Genomic DNA, 13,979 nt, shown 5'->3' on the forward strand with positions numbered 1-13,979 from the left:
TGGTCAGATAATTGGTGGTTTATTTTCATCACAAATAGGAAATGTTAAGAGTTATGAGAAAGAAGGTTCTGAAACTGGAATGTGTTCTTCTTTTAAAAGAAAATCTTACAGTATGGGAATTCTTCCACAAGTTCTTATCCTTTGGTCCATTTTTATAATGTTCTTTTTTTCCAGGCTGGAGTGCAGTGGTGTGATCTCAGCTCACTGCAACCTCCGCCTCCCAGGTTCAAGCAATTCTCCTGCCTCAGCCTCCTGAGTAGCTGGGATTACAGGCGCCCTTCACCACACCCGGGTAATTTTTGTATTTGTAGTAGAGACGGGGTTTCACCATGTTGGCCAGGCTTGTCTCGGAACTCCTGACCTCAAATCATCCACCCGCCTCGGCCTCCCAAAGTGCTGGGATTACAAGCGTGAGCCACCGCGCCCGGCCTATAATGTTCTTATTAGTGTCTGCAGATTTTATTGGAGTGAGAGGTGGACCCCAAATAAGTTGCTGTGCATAAGTTAACCATGCAGCTCTGGGTAGCTGGTGTGGGGACTCAAACCCAGGATTAGGGACTGGAATGGAGCAGCTCATCGTTCCCTGCATTAACCGAGCTGGGAAATGCTTGTCTGACCCTGTGTGTCGGAAACAGGGCACATTGCTGTAGCAAAATGGTGGAAGATAAGATTGGTGACCAGTGTTCCACTCTGCTCTCGTGACCCATTTCCTCTGGATAAGCATGCCTGGAGAAGAGGAGAGCTTGGCAGGGAAGAATGGGGGTTCCATGCAATCACATGTGACTCCTGACATTCCTGCAGGTGACATGACTCTGCCACTGTCAGGCATTTAAGATCTAGAGCCTGGAGAGTTTGGGATCATCTGTGGAGAATGTGTATCTTCTGGATTGCAGTGAGGGTGAATGTGGGGGTGTAAAGCGGCATCTGTTAAAAAAGTACTTAACGTTGAACATCAAGCAGCATCTTTCTTGGCGCCTCTGTTTCATGCTGGTACAGGCTCATGGACGTGTCCATCCGTGTGCTTGGCGGGCTTTGACTCCTGCTGTCACTCAGTCTTCTGGGTTACTAATTGGTTCCTAAAATGCTCTGTTCTCAGGGAAGAGGTGAGAAGTATAAAACAAGTAAATGTGGGCTGGGTGTAGTAGCTCACACCTGTAATCCCAGCACTTTGGGAGGCTGAGGCGGGCCGATCATGAGGTCAGGAGTTCGAGACCAGCCTGGTCAACATGGTGAAACCCCGTGTCTACTAAAAATACAAAAATTAGCCGGGCGTGGTGGCGGGTGCCTGTAATCCCAGCTACCTGGGAAGCTGAGGCAGGAGAATCACTTAAACCCGGAAGGCAGAGGTTGCAGTGAGCCAAGATCGTGCCACTGCACTCCAGCCTGGGTGAAAGAGGGAAACTCCGTTTCAAAAAAACAAAGACAAACAACAACAACAACAGAAATAAGTAACTGTGAATGGCAATGTCGTGAAAGCATTTGTCCCCCAAGATTTGATCTATATGGTGGAATTGATCCATTTTACTATCAGTCACTGGGAAGGTACATAGTGAAGAGAAACTGAGGCATATGATTCTAAGCTCTTTAGGGTAGAACGTGGGTTTTTATACATAATATTCCCTTTCCCTATAGATTCAGTATATAGAAAATGCATGAATAGTATTGATTTCAACAGACATTGATTGATTGCCAGGTGCTGTGCTAGGCAATAAGAATAGAAAAATGAACAAGTGGCCTGATATTAATTGGGGACATAGACACATAGGTACTAAACCATCTATAATACAGTGGAATGGATAACTTTTATTGATTTGTTCATTCATTTCAACAAAATTGGTTGGTCTTTAGGCATTGTGGATACAGGGATGAAAAAAATATGGCCTTTCCCTTCAATGTGGGTATTTCGATGAGATACTGCACAGAGTACTACAGGAATGTAGAGGAGGAAACCATCCATGTCATATTTGTGGACAAGGAGAGAGGCACAGGGACAGGGCTTTGACTGTCACAAAAAAGGCCTGGGGTCACGAGTTGAAAACTTAATGTCCACATAAAACCTGTCCAGAAATATTTATAACACCTGTATTCATAATTGTCAAAACTAGAAGCAACCAAAATGTCCTTCAGTAGGTGAATAAACTGTATTACATCCAGACAGTAGAATATTATTCCACAGTAAAAATGAATAAACTGGCTGGGTGTGGTGGCTCGTACCTGTAATCCCAGCACTTTGGGAGGCTGAGGCAGGTGGATCACCTGAAGTCAGGAGTTCGAGACCAGCCTGGCCAACATGGTGAAACCCCATCTCTACTAAAAATACAAAAAATTAGCCGGGCATGGTGGCAGGTGCCTGTAATCCCAGCTACTCGGGAGGCTGAGGTAGGAGAATCGCTTGAACCTGGGAGGCGGAGATTGCAGTGAGGTGAGATCGCGCCATTGCACTCCAGCCTGGGTGACAAAAGCAAGACTCTGTCTCAATAAATAAGCTACCAAGTCATAAAAAGACACGGAAGGGGCAGGGCACAGTGGCACATGCCTGTAATACCAGCACTTTGGGAGGCCAAGGGAGGTGGATCACCTGATGTCGGGAGTTTGAGACCATCTTGACCAACATGGAGAAACCCCATCTCTACTAAAAATATAAAATTAGCTTGGCGTGGTGGCACATGCCTATAATCCCAGCTACTCCGGAGGCTGAGGCAGGAGAATCAGTTGAACCCAGGAGGCGGAGGTTGCAGTGAGCTGAGATCACACCATTGCACTCCAGCCTGGGCAACAAGAACAAAACTCTGTCTCAAAAAAAAAAAAAAAAAAAAAAGACAGAGAAGGACCTTATATGCATGCGTATTGCTGAATGAAAGAAGGCAGTCTGCAAAGGCTACATGCTGTATGAGTCCAGCTAGATGACATTCTGGGAAAGGCAAACTAGAGACAGTAAGATCAGTGGTCGCCAGGGATTAGGAGGGAGGGAGGGAGGAATAGCTGGAACACAGAGGATTTTTAGGGGGAAATTCATATAAAGCAGTGAAAGTATTCTGTATGATACTGTAATGCAGACAGGTCACATTTGTCATAGAACTTTACAGCACACAGAGTGAGCCTTATGGGAGCTACGGAGTGTGAGTGATGATGCTGTGTGAAATTGGCTCCACAACCATAGCAAATCTCTACCACCAACGTTAATAACCGGGGACACTGTGTAGTGCGAAGAAGTTTTTGCTCAACTTCTTGTAAACCTAAAACTACTCTAAAAAAATAGTTGATTAATTGAATAAGGGGGGAGGAGTGATGCTTGGGATTGGAGTGGGAAGAAGATGCTAAGAGATGTGCATCCAATTTTGGGAACAGCAGGTGCTGGGATACGGAGGTGTAGATGGGGCTGGTGTTCAGGGTGTCGTGGAGGTGGGTGGTGGCAAGCTGTGAAGGACCCGCAGACTTAGGAATCCAGAGGTTTCCTGCAGCAAGGAGCTGTGGTTTGTTTTCATCCATGCCTGCCTCAGGGATAACCCCTGTTGTTTCTGCTCACAGCAAAGAGCTCCTGGGAAGGTGCTGCTGGATGCAGTTTGCAACCACCTCAACCTCGTGGAAGGTGACTATTTTGGCCTCGAGTTTCCTGATCACAAAAAGATCACGGTAGGTGATGTCAACTTAATGTTACTATTTTGCTGTCTGTTCATCTTGGTGGGGGGCTGGGCAGGGGCAGTGAAATAATTGATGCTTTTCTGTGGTCGTGCAGAAATAGAGGGAAAAACACCAGAGAGCCCTCATTAATATGTTTTATAATAAAAGTATTCATACATATGATTAGCAAGTTCAAAGAAGGTACACAGTGATGACTGCCCTCCCACCTCTGCCCCCAGGAGCCGTACCTTGTGAACACACACACACTTGAGTATATTTCTGATAAATTCTGTGTAGATGCATATGCAAACATATATCTTTGAAATACACAAATGTGAGGAAATAGTACAGTGCCCGCTGCTTTCCCTCCCTGCTCAGGGGAAATCTTTCCTTTTCAGCACATGGAGTCCATTTCCTTCTTTTTCATGGCTGCATGCCATTCCAACAAAGGGACATGTCTCATGTACAACTTCCGTTGTAAATGATGGAATACTTCTCTCTTTACAGTTTTTTGCTATTATAGATGTTGCCCCAATGGACTGAGTACGTTTGTGTTTGTGCTCATAGCTAACTGTTCAGTAGTTCAGATCCAATGGTGTAGATTTACCCAATCAATGGGTCCAATCATTTTAAGGTTGTTAAATATGTCAGATTGTTCTGAAAAAAGGTTGTATCAAATTGAATCCAAAATGTAGAGCATAGCTTCCTGGTATTTTTATCTCTTTGGATTGATGGCGCTTTGCTTAAGCCTATATCTGAATCTACCTTTTATTAGGCAACTTTTGGGGCTATAAGTTCATTGGCTAAGTTTTTATTCTTTGATTCTATGCATACTGAGTTCCTGGAACTCCTATTAGTCCCTGCACAGTAGATTGAGTAGTGAATGAGACACAGGGAATTTATCATCCAGGTGGGGAGCCCTGCAAATACAGGATGTGTGACAGGTGCTTCCCTGAGAGCAGTGGTGTTGGGTAGTGGGGGCAACAGACACCATTTGAGTTCAGGAGATCCTTCTGCAAACCTGCATCCTGGGAGACCAGTAGGACTTGATCTAATAGAAAGAACGTACCAGAGAGATGAGGCACCCCACGTACAAAAACCAGAAAGCAAATGGGTTATTCAGGAGCCTGCAGAGAAGGCCAGAGGTGAGGGGGATAGGGGGATAGGGGGATAGGAGAAGGGCAATGGTAAAGGCAGTGAGAGAAGGAAGTTTGGAAGCTCAGCTGGGAGCTGTATGGTGAAGGGCTTTCTATGCCATTGCAGTCAGGAGAAATAAGCCACATATGCAATTTTAACTTTTCTAGCATTATGTTAAAAAGGTCAAACAACCAGGTGAAATTCATGTTAAAAATATATGTTATTTAACCTCCTATATCCAGAAACATTATCATTTGAACACACAGTCAGTCTAAATAATTGTGAGTGAGATATATTCATGCTGTCTGTTTTGTCTGTGAAGTCTTCAAATCTGGTGTGTATTTGACACCTCAGCACCTCTTGGTTTAGACTAGCCATGTTTCAAGTGCTCAGTCATCACATGTGGCCAAGGGCTTTGTATCGGCCCTCACAGTTCTATATCCAAACTAATGTGTTTGAGAAGCTGTTAATGCATTTAAAAGAGAGTGTGACATGATCTGATTTCTGGTTTAGAAAGAGAACTGTAGGCAGATTGGAATAGGACCAGACTGGAGTCAAGAAAGCCATTAGGATCTAGCAATGAGTCTGGTTGGAGATGGTGCTGGCTAGAACTAAGGGAGAGTTGACAGGCTGGCAGGAGCTGGATGGATTCCAGAGGTTGGGGTTGGGGGCAGTAGGAGAGGATGTGATTGAATGAATACACTTGTGGAGGAGAGGGCTTGGAGTGGCTCAGTTTTCCAGCTTTGCCATCTGGGTGGACAGTAGTGCCTGTCCCTGGGGAAGACCATGCCCGGAGGTGAAGATGAGTCCCATTCCAGCTTGAGGAGGCAGGGGCATTGGTGGCATTCAGTGGAGATATCCAGCAGGCAGTGCCAGAAGGTGTATTTCCTGGAGCACAGGAAAGAGATCTGGGTGGAAATTTGGATTCAAGAATCTTGTGATTATTATGAATGTCTGTCAAAGCTCTGAAACGGGATGAGAACATTCATTGTGAAGAGAAGGTGGCCACAGGTGGGACGGCAGCATCTACAGGAAGAGCCGTCAGAGGCAGTGCAGATCGAGCCTGGCTCCGAGCAGAGCAGGTGGCAAATGAGCGGATCTGTCATGGGCCTAAAAATGAGAGCAAGTTGTATTTTCTCAATTTATTCCCACCTCCAAACACTCTGTCGTTTTCTAGTTTGTACTTCACATCCGAGATTCCCTGACTCCCAGCCCTTTTTACAGTGTGGCATACGACCACAGACCTGCCAAATCTCATTCTGCCTTCTCCTGTTCAGCTAACAGTTATTTTGTGCCTACACTGTGTCTGGCATCAGACTTCACATGAAAGGTGAGAGAAAGTCACAGCTAGCAAGAAGTAGTTACGGTTTCCATTCACTAGGCACACACAGCTTCTTAAGAGAGTCCAGGAAACAATTAGAGTGTAGCAAGTTCTGTGGAATATTGTTTCATGCTCTTATTTCACGGTAAAATAATGATTCTCAAAACACCTGAAGTTACCGTTATCTCATTATTTCTAACAACCCTGTTCTGTGCCTGCCTGAATTCCTTTAAGCTCCTGATGGCTTTCCTGACTCCAGTCTTGTCCAATTCCAGTCCTGCAGGAGCTGTTTGTCTAAACCAGAAATCGGCAGCAGTGTTTGGGCTTCACAGCTGAGGGTGCTAAGATTCTAAAAATTTCCCCATGTCTGAATCTACCAATTAGCTAATGGCACAGCTAAGATTCTGTGTTCTTCTGACTCCAAGTTCAGTGTCTCTTCTGTTAACCATAGGTGCTTCTCTTTTGCTAGAATTTGTAAGCCTATTGTTCTTTCTAGGTACCGGGCAGGGCTGACTTCTTTCAAGTTGTTACCAGGCTTGACTTTTATGATTTCACTCCATTCTTAACACTATTGTTTAGGAATGTATTCAACTGCAAAATAAAACCCACCGTTGATAACTTAAATAAGTAAGTGTTTATTTGTCACATGTCACACAAAAGCCGCCGCATGAGTGCTTCCTATGTGCTGGAGTGTTCTAGTCCCTATGGGTGCAGCAGCACACATGACCCACGTTCTACAGCAGGGGTCACACCGTCTTTCTAAAGGGCCAGATAGTACTGTAGGCCCTACAGACCGTGCAGTCTCTGCTGCAACTATTTGAATCTCCCCTTATCATGCAAAAGCAGCCATAGATAATATGTGAATGAATACGTGTGTTTGTTCCAGCAGAACTTCATATAACAGGAAGCCATAGTTGGCCAACACATGCTCTAGAGAGTGATAACTGCCAGGGACCGTGCTAGGTTCACATACAGCGTTTCATTTATTCCTGCAACGGTGCGTTATAGCCCCTTTTTCTGACGAGGAAGTTAAGCCTTAAAGAGGTAGGTCGTTCTCCCAAAGGCACACAGCAAAGAAATGGGATTGAAGCTCGGATCTGTAGAAGTGCCTGCCCTCAGTCATCATCTTGTTCTGACCATATCACTAAACTGACTTGACTCTCTGTTAATTACAGAATTGCAGCCTGAGCTAATTGCATATAATTTTTTTATTTTTTATTTATTTTTTTTTGAGATGGTGTCTTGCTCTGTCACCCAGGCAGGAGTGCAGTGGTGCAAGCTTGGCTGACTGCAACCTCTGCCTTCTGGGTTCAAGCAACTCTCCTGCCTCAGCTTCCTGAGTAGCTGGGATTACAGGTGCCCACCACCATGCCTGGCTAATTTTTGTATGTTTAGTAGAGATGGGGTTTCACCATGTTGGCCAGACTGATCTCAAACTCCTGACCTCAGGTGATCCACCTGCCTCAATTTTTAAAAGTTCTTTTGAGGCCGGGTGTGGTGGCTCATGCCTGTAATCCCAGCACTTTGGGAGGTTAAGGCAGGAGGATCACTTAAGGTCAGGAGTTTGATACCAGCCTGGCCAACATAGTGAAACCTTGTCTCTACTAAAAATACAAAAACTAGCTGGGTGTGGTGGCGCATGCCTGTAGTCCCAGTGACTCAGGGAGCTGAGGCAGGAGGATCGTCTGAACTCAGGAGGCAGAGGTTGCAGTGAGCTGAGATCGTTCAACTGTGCTCCAGTTTGGGTGACAGAGTGAGACTCCATTGCAAAAAAAAAGTTCTTCTGATAGAATCGATCTGTGCTAATCGAGGGGATGCCGTAAATGACCGGGGGAGTTATAGGGATTGCTGCCAGGGTCTTGGCTGTGTTCTCTCTCTTGATCTGGATGCTGGTTCCGTGGATACAATCAGTTTGTAAAAATCCAGTGAGCTCTGCCTTACAACATGTGACATCGATAACTTCAGTAATAGTTACAGATCCAAATGCAATGAAAGTTCCAAAATGCAATGAAAGCACACAGTAGCAGAAGTGATGATCAAAAGGTCATCTGACAGAATCTATTTTGGAAGTGCCACAGGCCAGTCTTGCTTGTATGAACTGAGGAAGAGCATCTCACTTCACCTTGTGAGAATCGTAAGCACCAGCTGGATTTTCCCCTCCGCACCAGACACAGTTGCTTGACAATGTCTCTTAGCATGCAGCCCAGTGTCTGGGATCCATTAAAGTGTTCCAAAAGCATTATTTATGGAAACTTGTTACCATCGTCATCTTCATAGTTATTATTTTTTAAATTGTGGTCAAAAACAAGTAACACATTTGTAACCATTTGTAAGTGTGTAGTTCAGAAGTGTTAACTACATGTACTTTGTTGTAGAGCAGATCTCTAGAATTTTTTTTATCTTGTGAAGTGGAAACTCTACACCCATTGAACAACTCCCCAGTTCCCCTTCCCCAGCCCCTGTTCTACTTTCTGTTACTGAGTCTATCTACTTTAGACACCTCGTCAAGTAAGTGGAATCGTGTGGTCTTTGTTTTTTTGTGACTGGCTTATCTCACTCAGCATAATGTCCTCGAGGTTCATCTGTGCAGTGGCATACAACAAGATTTCCCTCGGTTTTAAGGCCGAATACCATTTCCATTGTGTGTATTCACCACGTCTTCAGTATCCATTCCTCCATGGATGGACACTTATATTGCTGTCACCTCTTGGCTATTGTGAGCCATGCTACAATGAACGTGGGTGTGCCATCACCACCATTGTGACTGTCATCTTTGCCAGTCTTCATTTGGGAGACTGTGCACCCATCTTCCAACCTGAGAAAAAGCATGGTTGGTTTCAAAATGCCCAATCATAGGGCTGTAACAACTGGGTTCACCCCATTTCTCTGTGTGTGATGCGTGGGAAACTAGTTTCCCCAAAGCACCTGGCATGTCAGGTTGTGAATCCTTGTCTCTAGGCAATAAGTTGTTGAATTTTGGCAGCTTGAATTTCTGCCCAGCCTTCTGTCTGTCTTCTCAACATTTCTGTCTTATAAATACCCAAGTCAGAGCCTTATTCATAGTAAGGATGTGAAGGAGTTGAAGGAGAAAATAAGTGTTTTTCATAGTCTAAGATGTGTTTCTCAAGATTGTAAATAAACTAGTGATCATTATGAAATAATTATGTTCTACCCTTAATTAGACTTGTCCCAAGGCTTGTCAATTAAAAGAGTTGATTGCAGTGTTGACACGCAAGCTTGGCCTGCTCTTGCCCTTGGCTCTTGTCCTGCTCCTGCTCTTGTCCAGCACTGTCCATAAAGGATCACTCCACAACAGAACAGTGTTTTAATCAGCTGTTTGAAAGTATAGATTGAGCTTTCCATGGCAGAAACATTACTGATCATGGGAATCAAGACCCTGTGCTTAATACGGCTGCTAATTGGTACATAAAGTCTGAAGGCTGGGAAAGGGCCAGAAAGACATTAGATTGCCACGGGGGCCAGCTCCGGGAGCTAGCCAGGGGACTCCCTCGAATTGGGCTTCGCAGGATTCTTGCTAAAACCGGACACGGAAGCCTGAGGCTGAGGCCTCATGGAGAAGAGGAGCCTGGCTGAAGTTCAGGCCTGGTGAGAGCCTTTGTTACACTCAACTCTGTCTTCACAGAGCAGAAGCATCTGTAGACGATGTGAAATGAATGGACGTGGCTGTGTTCCAATACAACTTTATTTATGGGCACAGAGATTTGGCTTTCATATAGTTTTCACATATCACGAAATGTGATTCTTTTGATTTTTTTTTAACCACTGAAAAATGTAAAAGCCAATCTCTGCTTCGGACTTGTGCCAGAACAGGCAGTAGCCTGGCCGGATTTGGCCCATGTGCCGTAGTTTGCCAATCTCTGTGGTAGGTATTCTATCACCCAAATTTTACAGTGAGCAAATCCAGAGAAGTAACGTGCCCAGTCCTTAACAATGAAGCGTGTAACCAGGATCCACACAGAGCCTCTCTTAGCCAAAGCTCATGTTCTGTATGTCGCATGTGGCTGCCTGTCCTTGGATCTCCCGTCGGAAAGAGCTGCACAAACCGTAACAGCAGAGATAGTTGTATACGGAAAATTTATCTCCTTGGCCTATTGAGGCTAGCTGGAAAAGCTCTGCATTGTGGCTTGTAAATCTGTTTAAACATTCGCTTTGTCATTTAGCTGCTAGGTTGATTCTTAACTTCCTTGATTTTACACTTCATCTGAGAAATGAGAGGAATAAATGACCATTTTACAAGGTTATTATGAGGGCTAATCAGATACTTTACAATGATGAGCCCAGCAGGTCTCATGGCACATAGTAGGTACTCAGCTATCTGTTGTATTTCATTTTTTGCAATCTAACTCAGAAACCAGTGAAACCAGCCCACCACTGTTTTATTAAAATGACATTGCGGCTGGGCGAGTGGCTCACGCCTGTAATCCCAGCACTTTGGGAGGCCGAGGCAGGCAGATCACTTGAGGTCAGGAGATTGACACCAGCCTGGCCAACATGGCGAAACCCCATTTCTACTAAAAATACAAAAATTAGCCGGTTTGGTGGCACGCTTCTATATTCGCAGTTACTTGGGAGGCTGTGGCAGGAGAATCACTTGAACCCAGGAGGCGGAGGATGCAGTGAGCCGAGATCGCACCACTGCACTCAAGCTTGGTGACAGAGCAAGACTCCATCTCAGAAAAAAAAAAAAAAAAAAAAAGACAATGCTAACTGGCCTGATAAAAAACAATTCTGGTTTCTTATAAATAAATACTGGTGAAGCTCCAGGAAGAAGATTGGCACCTTGTCATTCATTTTCTGTCCTCCATGCTAGGAGAAAAGATTTGTCAGTAGTGGGCCTGCTTTTGAGGGGCAGGAGGTCATGGAAACTGCAGTTCCTGGGGATGACAGGCATCCCTTGCTGGAGGTTTCTAGACCCTGCTGGAGTCAGACACACCTGCTTCATCTGTGCTTAGCCGCAGCGTCTGCCCTCGCTTCTTCCTAGGGGTCTGAGGACCTCTGAGGTGAGGAGGAGCTTTTTGAGGAACATGGGAGGTGTAAAGGATGAAGAATGTCACAGGATCGAGGACAGCCTGCAGGTGTGGGAAGCTAGCAGAGGTGAGGCTGTACAGAGGCTCGGTTACCTCGTGGGGCAGCACCATCTGATGGTGACTGTGTTGACAGGCAGGTCCCCAGGGGAGGCAAAGCTCCCCTCAAGCAGAGAGTCTGGGAGGACAGGTCCCTTGGAAAATACAGCTATGGGAGATGCTCCAGCTCTCAAGTGGGAAGGAGAATAACTGATTTTGGGGCTTTTAGTGTTTTGTTTGTTTAATTAATAGATTTAATGTTTGTATTGCAGTTTTAAGTTCACAACAAAATTGAGCCAAAAGTACAGAGGTTCCTATATACTGCTCCTGCTCTGTCCGTACATACAGTGTCCCCCGTTACTGACACCGTGCCTTAGTGTGGCATGTGTGTCCTCACTGATGGGCCAGTGTCAATCCATTATCATTCATTCACTGCAGTCCAAACTTGACATTAGGCTTCACTCTTGCTGTTGAACATTCTGTGGGTTTTGACACATGTATCCGGACTTGCATCCACCACAACAGTATTACACAGAGTTGTGTTACTGTCCTAATCCTTCCCTGTGCTCCTCCAGTTCATCCCTCTCTCCTCGTGAGCCCCTGGCAACCCCTGATCTTTTCCCTCTGTACTTTTTAACTTTCTGTACTCTCTGACACCTGAGGCCTTGTTGACTGGGGAGCTACTTCCCCTCCCCGGGCTAGCCAATTCTTAGAGATGACAAATGGCTCCCTGTGAGTATACCTTTTATTTGCCAGTTAACCAATCCAGAGCCCTATCCAGCCACCTCCTTCCTGCTGGTTCTGACACTCCAGGAGGCAACAGTCACCTGCCTTAGAGTCACTCCAGGGCCAGGTACCCACAACCAGAGCCAGCCACACCCCAGAGCCCACAGAAATGGCGCAGATCAGGCAGTACTAAACCTGCTTACCCTGCCCAGCCTCGCCTCCCCACAGAAGCGATCCTGCCCTTGTTCCCCCTCCCCCTCTCCCTCTGCCTCCGGCCCAGCCCTGGTACTTCCTTGTGGAGTGGTGGGCCCCCTCCTCTTGGGAACTGTAAGTAATAAACCCTCTTCTGAATGGCAGTGGCCTGCTGAGCTGTTGGCCGTATCATACCTGAATAAGAAATGTGCTTGTGTTAGGCCATTTGTGTTGCTATAAAGAAATACCCGAGGTTGGGTAATTTATAAAGAAAAGAGGTTTGGCCGGGCGCAGTGGCTCATGCCTTTAATCCCAGCACTTTGCGAGGCCGAGGCGGGCGGATCACGAGGTCAGGAGATCAAGACCATCCTGGCTAACAGGGTGAAACCCCGTCTCTACTTAAAATACAAAAAATTAGCTGGGTGTGGTGGCAGGCGCCTGTAGTCCCAGCTACTTGGGAGGCTGAGGCAGGAGAATGGCCTGAACCTAGGAGGCGGAGCTTGCAGTGAGCCGAGGCCGCGCCACTGCACTCCAGCCTGGGTGACAGAGCAAGACTCCATCAAAAAAAAAGAAAAAAAAAGAGGTTTAATTGGCTCATGGTTCTGCAGGCTCTATAAGCGTGGTGAGGCCTCAGGAAGGTTTTACTCATGGCAGAAGGTGAAGTAGGAACAGGCGTGTCATGTTGCAAGAGAGGGAGCAATTGGGGGTGGGGAGGCACCACACACAACCAGATCGCCCACGAACTCTGCGTGAAAACATACTTATTACCCAAGGGGCTGGTGCTAAACCACTCATGAGGGACCTGCCCCCATGAACCAGTCGCCTCCCGCCAGGCCCCACCCCCAACAATGGGAATCACATTTCAACAAGATTTGGAGGGGACAAATACCCAAACCATATCAGTGGTTAAAGAAAAAATACATGGAAATATTAATATGTTTCAAAATGGATATGCAGTTCTAAGAAGATGGTGGTGGTGGTGGTGGAAGCATAGTTTTTAGATCTTCTCAAACCCAAGACCATCCATAAAGACAGCTATTTAGCAAAATCAAAAACCCACAGACGACATCTGTGGCAAAACTAGATGCCAGAGTAAGTCCTAGATCCCAAAGAACAAGCAGCTGGAGACAGAACATCAGCCAGCCCCAAGGCCTGCATGCCATCGGTGTGTGTTTAGGAAGAAATGAGGAAGCAATAGGGCATCTGATGGGTGGGAGAAGAGAACCCTCAAATTGCCCCTAGAAATCACAGGGAAATGGTTTGAGAAGAGCAGCTGAAATGGGTAAGGCCTAACAGGGCTGGAGCAGTTGTGCTCCAGTGACCAGTAACTGCTCCTTGAGACAGGCCACCACTCAAGAGAGACTACTGAGAAGGGTGCCCAGATGGAACAGAGACAACAGAGAGAAATGACAGAGAAGGGGAGGTAAATCGAGCCAGGGAACTTGAGAAAGCACGCTTCCATATCCTTCAACACTGTACAGAAACAATAGACGAGGAAGCTCGGGGAGCTTTGAAAAGCTACTCGGAACCATGACTACTTCTAAATAGGTTAGGAAACAATTTTCACATAAAAATGAGTAACAAAAACGTATCAAGGTCATAATGATATTTAAAAAAACAGAGACTTCAATGTGTTCTTCCTGAGACACTGCGTTTGGCCTTGCCAAAGGATCCAGGTGGATCCAGCTGCCAAACTGCAGAAACTACAGAGAAGATGATCATGTTGAATAGTACTGTGAGCGTGCAGTCAGCAAAATCCAAACTCCAGGAAACCCTACAAGTCAACAGTGAGGAAAAGAAAGAGATGGAAGAGGAAGCTATAGATTAAACAATATAGCCTCCTGCCCTCTACAGGTAACCTCTGTGCAGAGTTTCAGAGTAACTGCATATATTTGTAA

At 45.8% G+C, this 13,979-nt stretch overlaps 1 protein-coding gene across 5 annotated transcripts in view; it reads left to right on the top strand.

Moving 5' to 3' along the window:
* Positions 1-13,979, top strand: part of FARP1 (FERM, ARH/RhoGEF and pleckstrin domain protein 1) — a 313,748-nt gene that overhangs the window by 202,088 nt on the left and 97,681 nt on the right. For 4 of the 5 annotated variants that reach the window (XM_054446398.2, XM_054446402.2, XM_054446400.2 and 1 more), the window contains exon 3: positions 3,529-3,633. The exons of the other annotated variant lie outside the window; for it this stretch is intronic. In XM_054446398.2, coding sequence (XP_054302373.2) covers positions 3,529-3,633 — 105 coding nt within the window. The remainder of the gene's footprint in view (positions 1-3,528; positions 3,634-13,979) is intronic. 5 annotated transcript variants of the gene reach the window in all.

This window comes from Pongo pygmaeus, chromosome 14, assembly GCF_028885625.2.
Source record: "Pongo pygmaeus isolate AG05252 chromosome 14, NHGRI_mPonPyg2-v2.0_pri, whole genome shotgun sequence".
Lineage (NCBI taxonomy): Eukaryota > Metazoa > Chordata > Mammalia > Primates > Hominidae > Pongo > Pongo pygmaeus.